We start from the raw sequence: 7,925 nt of genomic DNA on the forward strand, positions 1-7,925 counted from the left end.
GTAGTGTGGCAGAAGCGAAATCAAGCCTTACGCGAAGGAAAGATTGAACAACCAATGAAGGTTATAAAAGAAATTCAGGGCTGGCTTACATACTACGTATGGCTTTTGCTTCACATCATTCTACAACCGAACAGATGAGATGTCCAGCAGTAGCAACTACTGATAACTTTTCTTTCAGCGAGCTCCAATCCAAGGCTTCCACTACCATCTTTCCTTTGTAGATCCCAGGAAGTTCAATTTTCTCTGTTTAAGGACTACACTACTCTGGATGGCTAGAATGGGTGCAACAATGGGCGGAGATGCTTCTGAACTCCAACTGGTTTGTTTCAAGAAGAGGCTGGTTGATGTGACTCATTTTCATACGGTCACAGAGTTATTAAAGTAGATGTCCTTGTTTGTAATGACTAATTTCCCCCCTTTTTTGTCCCCTGTAGTGTTTCCAGTTACTAACTGCACTTTGTAGACTGTTACAAATATTTAATGTTAATCATTTTGCCTTTTCTTCAAAAAAAAAATCTTTTTTTCTGATAGAATTTAGAATAAAGATAATTTATAATTGATATTTCTTAAAAGCAAATATATTTATTATTGAAAAATTGCATATTAAAAATTTTAAATTTAAACCATTTATGTCAGATTTTGGATGGTACAAATTTCATCATAGCCATAAACATTATTCATCGACCCACTGAATAAAAATCCATAATAAGACAACTCTTGATTAAAGATTAGAATATTATTATAATAAGAGAAACTAATTTGATATATGAATTTACATTGAATTCTAACTAATTTATATTTAAATAAAATCAAGCTCCAAGTAAAAGATAAATCTCAAAGGCGTATTCTACATTTACACAAGTGTTTTTGTTTTGGCCAATACATTGACACAAGTTCAAACTTAAGCTTTTGTGCTTAAACAATTATAACGCTTTCTATTAAGACCCACACCTCTTGGTATGATTTATGTATTTCAAAAAGACAACATGAATTGCCAAAGTGATTTACAACATTGAAGGTCAATATGCTGATTTTACAATCTCAAACTTAACGTTCAATCTTAATATACACTACCTCCGATCCTTAATTTTGTTTTGATTCTAAATATAAAACTCTAATCCACTTTATCTCTCATATTTATCTCTCTTTTTTTTCTTTTTCTAAAATAGTTCTAATAATAGTAATCCTAATCAATAAACTTAATTAACAAGAATATTTTAGAAACGACAATATCTATTTATTATAAATAACTAACTTAATTTAGAACAAGTAGTATGTACTACCTAGTTTGGATCTCAAAAACTAAACTCCCCCCCCCCCAAAAAAAACTTATTTTTCTAAATTCTAATATCCCAGTGAAGTCAAAAGTAGCTCTGTGAATCCCCCCCCCAAAAATTTTTTTTTTTCTAAATTCTAATATCCCAGTGAAGTCAAAAGTCGCTCTGTGAATGCATCAGACCAAAAGCTGGGAGATAAATGTATAAAGACTGTCGGCGGCTAGGCTGAAAGCGCGGAAACTGGTGTGCTTCAAAAGAAAAATCACTAACTATAGGATCAAACGCAAAAGTCCAAATTTCCTATCTGCTATTCTTTATAACACTTTTCCCACCAAAATTTGATCAATTCAGTAAATGACAGTGGTTAAGCTACGCTAACAGCCATTTTTCCAAATATATGTCGCTTTGCTAAATGGTTTTAGTAAAGTCAACTTGAGAGAATAAATCTCTCTGTTAAACCTCACATTTTCTAGCTTGTACTTGAATCAACATTCTGTTTCTTTGGGCATGCAGAAGAAATATGTCCCTTTTCACCACACTCAAAGCATGTCCTCCTCTTCATTTTACCACTTCCACTGGAGCTTGACTTCTCCCTATCAACTTGGGTGTTCGGAGGCACATCGCTTGTTTGTTTCCATGGCTTCTTCAAAGGAACTGCACAAGTTATCCTAACAGGTCTTCCACACATCACCTTTTGGTCCAAGGAAAGTGCTGTTTTCACCGATTGACTGTCGGTGAGATCCACATGGGCATACCCTCGGAATTCTCCTGTCTCCTTATCCATGCCGAAACGTATGGATGATATGCTGCAGTTGGAGAATAAAGTCCTTAATTGATCCTCCGTTATGTCCCATGACAAATTTCCAACATAGATTCTGTTGTAGCCCTCCACAGGTTTTGGGGTGAAATCAGACCCTTTAACGGTTCGAGTTGCTTTATATGGTTGAATTTTAAGAAACAGTCCTCCCCTGAGATAAGTCAAACGTTTGATGAGTATGAAAAGACAAATCGACAAGAACAATAAAGAATCACTTGAAAGGACAAGATCACCAGTAATACTAACATGTCAGATCCATCAAGAGCCAAGGCTCGTTTAGCAGCAGCTTCAGTCTGTTGAAGAAGTATCAAGAAAGGGTCAGTAAATAATGAAAAGACTCGGGATAATGAAAAGATTCGGATCCAAAGTCCATAAACAATAAATTAATCCTCGATAACTTTCAGAACTTCCTTTAATTTTCTAAGGCATGATGACCTTTTCATAACCAACAAATACAATGAGAAGTGATGGATGAGGGATTAACAGAGAAATACATAGATTTGACTTTTGAGTGTTTTGAAAGAATTTATAGTGCTGCTAAGCTATGGTCGAATGTCATAATGTAACAACGCAGAAGGAGGTGTATTTGTTATCATCATCCCAATGCATGGATGCTGTTTCTTCCCAATTGACAAGCAACTGCAACAAGTAGCGCTGCCCTTGACATAGGGATAGTCAACTTATGAAAAGAAAAGTACAGGAATCAAGCACCACAGGGAAGACTAACTTTTAAACCAAAAACATGGAAATCAAAATGAATGACAGAATAACAGAAACGTTTCTTATACTTCGATACATATTTATTGATGATTGATTGATCAATTGATTGACTCATTCATTTAGTATACCACCTAATATTAGTGTGTCTAATAATCTCAGGTTCAAAAATGCACAATATATATAAGTTTGTAAGTGTCACTGACCTCAATCTCATTTTGAAGCAATGATTAGTGGCTTATCTCAAAATCTACCATGGCATCTAATATTATAGCAATTCGACATTGGCTCAAGAAAGAAATGATGCTTTGTCTATGTTATATTACAATAACAAAACATTATTGTCATGTCTCTTCCCACATCATCTTCATACTACCTCAGGTTCTATTTATAAGACCTCGTTCACAAACTGGGTATAGTCGCATCTCTATATGACTGATGTATAATTATAGGTCAGCCTATGGTATCATAGATAGACTGCAAGGATATCCCATTGTATGTTGTTGATTACCTAATAATGAATTACGCACTATTCAGTCATGTTCTTTCCTTTTCTCTCGTTCTTCCCTCTTCTTCTACTATTCCTATTCTCTCTGATCTCGTGTCTTTCTCTTATTCTCTTCTCCTAATCTCTCTTCCCTATTCTATCTAAACTCTTCTATTCTATTCCCTTTTCTTATCAATAATATATCAGTGGTATCTAGAACTAGTCTTTCCTTGCCAATGTCTCAAGATCAAACAATGGGTGAATGTCGTGCTATGATGGAATTCAAGAAACATAGATGAAAGATAATAGAGCATTGAACACAAACTTGCATCTGTTGTGACTCCGTGAGACGTCGTTCTAGTGATGTCAGCACAACTTCAGGACTTGGCAGGCAACTTCGAGGAACGATCAGTTAACAAACAGAATCATGGCGACTTGCTCCGTCTTCGACAATAAGGTATTTTGACTTGGGCTCTCTTTCTAGCAAACTGGACCTGCCTGGGAAGTATTTGGCAGATGTTTATGTGCCGGCCTTGAAGAAAGAAATCACAGGACCTGTTTGCATGTTCAATCCGAGATCAATGGTTAAAGCTAGAAGACCAAGACTTCAAGAAATATCCATCACACGCCAAGAACAAGAAGATTTCAATGGAGAAGACGAGTAGATATGTGACAGGGACAACTTTAGTAGTTCAAAGATTTCAACCCATGCCGACCCATTCCAAGACTGCTCTCTTTACTAGTGGGTCTCAACCCAGGGAGAAAATCACTTCTGCAGGGACTGAAAATTCCTCTTGTCCCCAAGAACCTCACAAAAATCATGAAAACAGCAACTGGAGTTGGTCGGTCATCAACTCTCAACCCTCTTGGAGGTTTTCTAGGTGTGTCGCACAATGCATGTAGGTCGACGCTATCACTGCTGGTTTCTCTTTCTTCTTCACCATCGAGTTTTGTTCCTTTAGACAATGGCCTCCGAAAGAATTATCCAAAACTATAGGACTCATTGGGAACTCCAAGAGCAAAGAAGCTGCTCTGTTTTGCTCAAGTTGCAGGGGCATTGAAGGTGATGGGTTTTCTGTCAACGTTTGTCTCCGCTACGCCATTGTCTGTCGCTAACTCTTCAGCTGGTGTGTATTTGCAAGTTAGGACAAGTATCTGTGTTTCGAAGAAAAAGAATGAACATGTTACTTATGAAGCTCAGACACTTTCAGCACCATTGGGTTGCATGTGGTTGAGAAAAGTATAGTTTGAAAGGTCAAACTTATAGATGGTGGTACGAAGGAAAAAGAAGGGTGTAATGGGTATTGGGAAACTCTTTATCTCTCAAGCAAAGGGCTCAAAAGCGTTGCTGCCTTGGATCCATTGGTTAGTTAACAAAACCTTAATTTGCCATCAACTTCCTTCCCTTCCTGTGAATCTGACATGGATCAAAGGGTGTCTGATTAAAATGCTTATGGGATCTAGTTTAGTACAATATCTGGTGTATTTGGTTCTGGTTTTGGACAATATCCACTGGGCAATAACTTGATCCAGTTTCAGGTAGGTACAAGTACAAGGAAGGAAAGCTACTTCACATGGTGGGGCCCTCGGTAGCAGCTAGTGGGAACAGCCCAATACACAGCCCATTACACGCCTGCAATGGATCAAGACTACATAGGCCTGAGTCCACAAATGCTAAGACAGTGATTCCATCAATATTCAAGTCAATTTTTTCCAGATTTTTCCTGTTAGTTCAGATTTTGTAGTCCCAGATCCTTAAGGGCAAGGATCCTTCTGGGGAGGGGGCTATTGATGTATAATTGTAATTAAATTCAAATATTACAAGGATTAAGCAACTGGTTAGTAGTCGTTAGTAATTTAGAATACAGTTTCTGTTGTATTTCTATTAAGTTTGTTCGGATAGAATTATAGGCAGGCCCATGCTACTATAAATAGACTACAAGTATATCCTATTGTATGTTGTTGATTACCTAATAATAAAGCGCGCACTATTCAGTCATGTTCTCTCTTTTTCTCTCATTCTTCCCTCTTGTTCTTCTACTGTTCCTATTCTCTCTGATCTCATGTCTTTCCCTGATCCTCTTCTCCTAATCTCTCTTCCCTATTCTGTCTAAACTCTTCTATTCTATTCCCTTTTCTTATCAAGAATACAACAATGACCGTATAAGGTCATAGATAGATTACAGCCGACAAAACTGACCAGAGGCACGACAGGCATTGAGAAAAGGAAAAGGAGAAACCATTGAGGAGCTCAGGTCCAGTTTCCCATGGTCATGATTCATCATGCAGCCATGGATATCTAATCGTAATTACAAGTTTATGGGCTTGCAGATTAGAACTAGAAAAAGAGGAATTGGAAAATATGCTCCTGAGCAAGGAAAACAGATGAGAAGAAAATGGCAAGAACTGTAGCTCTTCCCATGAATAACCTTCTTCTTTAATGGAGTAAAATCTGATCTTCCATTTTAAGGATATAAGTTCAAGTTTCTTAAATGAGCTGGTGAATCAGGATAAGTAGGAATACTTCAGAAATTGCTCCCTTAGCTTTAGTATAGACTCCCCTGTGACCTAGATCAAACTGGACTATTTTTCTTATTTTAAACCACAATGTTCATCAGAAAAATAAGAACACCTTACAATAATGAAGATATTTACATCCCTCATAGCAACGTAGGACAATACTTGCTACTTCTGGTCTTCTAACTTCACTATTGCATTAACCTCCATGTCTGTGTTAAAAGCCCAACACTAGAAGGCAAAACAGAAATACCTCTGGAAAGTAGTTGACGAATGGGCCGTCTCCACCAAAGTAATCCTGAATTGAAAGAATAGCAGAGGGCAGCTAGACTCCTCCCAGAAGAGGACTCAAATTTTCCTTTGAACAGACTCCTCTCCTCCAGCACCTCTTATTCTTTCTCTTCTCTCTCAACCTGATACATTCTATCTACAAAACCACTAATTGTCTATTACCTCCATCGCTTGACTCATCATAAGGGTTCCCTCTCCCTCACTCAGCACTCATCCCCTCTCTGGGCTAAAGTTAAAAGAGTTCCTAGGTCCAAAAAAAAAACATCTTTTATACGCTTACAGAATTAGGGTCCTCGCAGTATGCATACAGAATATCCATCTCAGTAAGAATGGACAGATTAAGAAGTATAGGAATATTTTATTCAAGCATCTTAGTAATTTTCATCTTTGATGCCTGCATTTAAGACCAATACAATTCTCATTTTTGAAGCATAACCAATTTGTGAGTTATGATTTTTACGTTAGTATCTAAACTTAACAATGACAGAGCAGCAATCAATTCAAATTGAAATAGAAGTCAAAAGAGTTGCAAGACACAAGTTAAAATCATATTAGGATCATTCACTGTGGCAGCTATTCAGGAGCAAGAGGAAGAGGGGAGAATAGAAAGAGGTAAACAACATGATATTGCTTTACTTCTTACCTTAAAACTAATAAGGGCAATCCCTCTAAACTTGCCAGTCTCGGGAAACGTCATGCAATCAATTTCAGTTATTGTGCCACAGCCCTGGAAATAGCTTCGAATATCATCGTCGGTTGAATAGTAGGGAATTCCTCCAACATACACTTTTGTAGGGACATCAGCAATTTGTCCACTGACATATAACAGAAAAGCCAAACGCTTAAAATATCCTAATAAAATCACATTATATCAAACAATACAAAATAAATAAGCCTCAACATCCTATTAACTCGTTCAATAAGCAACTACGAATGCAGATATTATATTATTTCGCTGAGAAATCGTGTCACACATGCCATCATCACGTTGATAAGTCGAACAGTTCGTAACTGGGCATAATTCTATATTACCTGCCATTACTCTTGGTTAACTCTGAAGCTTCTGGAGGCTCATCTCCAGGATTAGGATCTTTATCCTTGTGCTTCTTGGCCTTTTTCGTGTTCTTCTTCTTCTTCTTATCACGTCTCTTCTTCGAATTCTTCGCATCCTTTACAGCCCCAATTGCCACACCGTTGTCCTCAGCCTTCCTCTTCCTCTTTTTGCTCTTCCTCTGTGTACCCTCGTCTTCTTTGCTTTTATCAACGGTATGACCATCGCCACCTTCTTGGGCAGCCTCGGATTGTCGCAAAGAACGAATCTTTCTGCGCTTCTCTCTCTTTGAAAATCGGATTTTCTGGGTCGTAGAATCAAGAAGATTTTTTAAACAACAATCGGGATTTGCGGACTGAGAATGAGCTAACTCCGCTCTAAGCTTCTGTTTAAACTTCTTGTTGGAGAGAACCATCCCTGAAGTCGGCACTCACGCAATACAACTCGTGGAAACGGCTTCATACAAGTAGGGATTACGGGATTGTTTGCTCCCCGAGGAGAGGCGACGGAAGGGATGTTTGGGAAGAATGGAGGGAGGCGAGGGAATGCTAATGTCATTATATTTTGGGTTGATATAATTTTTATCTCTAAATAAATTTCTCTTTATTTTGATTTTAATCTCTTAAATTTTAAATAAATAGTTTTAGTCTTTAAAATTTAGTACATTTCAAAATATTAATTGCTGATGTGATGGTGTTGATGCTAAAGTATCATAAATAGTGTTAAAATGATTATGTGGACTCATCAGATGGCACATAATTAAATTTT

General features: G+C 37.4%; 1 protein-coding gene across 1 annotated transcript; it reads right to left on the reverse strand.

The window, feature by feature from the left end:
• Positions 1-1,521: 1,521 nt before the first annotated feature.
• LOC114718075 (protein gar2-like) lies at positions 1,522-7,695 on the reverse strand. Its single transcript, XM_028903318.1, has 4 exons — positions 7,139-7,695; positions 6,750-6,921; positions 2,341-2,387; positions 1,522-2,245 (listed from the first exon to the last, which is right to left on the reverse strand). Exons 1-4 carry the CDS (start codon positions 7,570-7,572, stop codon positions 1,747-1,749), a joined length of 1,152 nt encoding a protein of 383 aa, XP_028759151.1. The 5' UTR covers positions 7,573-7,695; the 3' UTR covers positions 1,522-1,746.
• Positions 7,696-7,925: the final 230 nt, after the last annotated feature.

The sequence above is a fragment of the Neltuma alba genome, unplaced genomic scaffold (genome assembly GCF_004799145.2).
Source record: "Neltuma alba isolate B1F8T4 unplaced genomic scaffold, ASM479914v2 tig00011800_pilon, whole genome shotgun sequence".
NCBI classification, from domain to species: Eukaryota; Viridiplantae; Streptophyta; class Magnoliopsida; order Fabales; family Fabaceae; genus Neltuma; species Neltuma alba.

Bases quoted from the DNA above. Each gene is read 5' to 3' on its own strand.
- LOC114718075 (XM_028903318.1), bottom strand. From the start codon at position 7,572: ATGGTTCTCTCCAACAAGAAGTTTAAACAGAAGCTTAGAGCGGAGTTA. The intron at 6,922-7,138 runs GTAATATAGAAT...GTTATATGTCAG, and splicing joins TTAACCAAGAGTAATGGCAG to TGGACAAATTGCTGATGTCC. The intron at 2,246-2,340 runs GTTAGTATTACT...GACTTATCTCAG, and splicing joins GCTCTTGATGGATCTGACAT to GGGAGGACTGTTTCTTAAAA.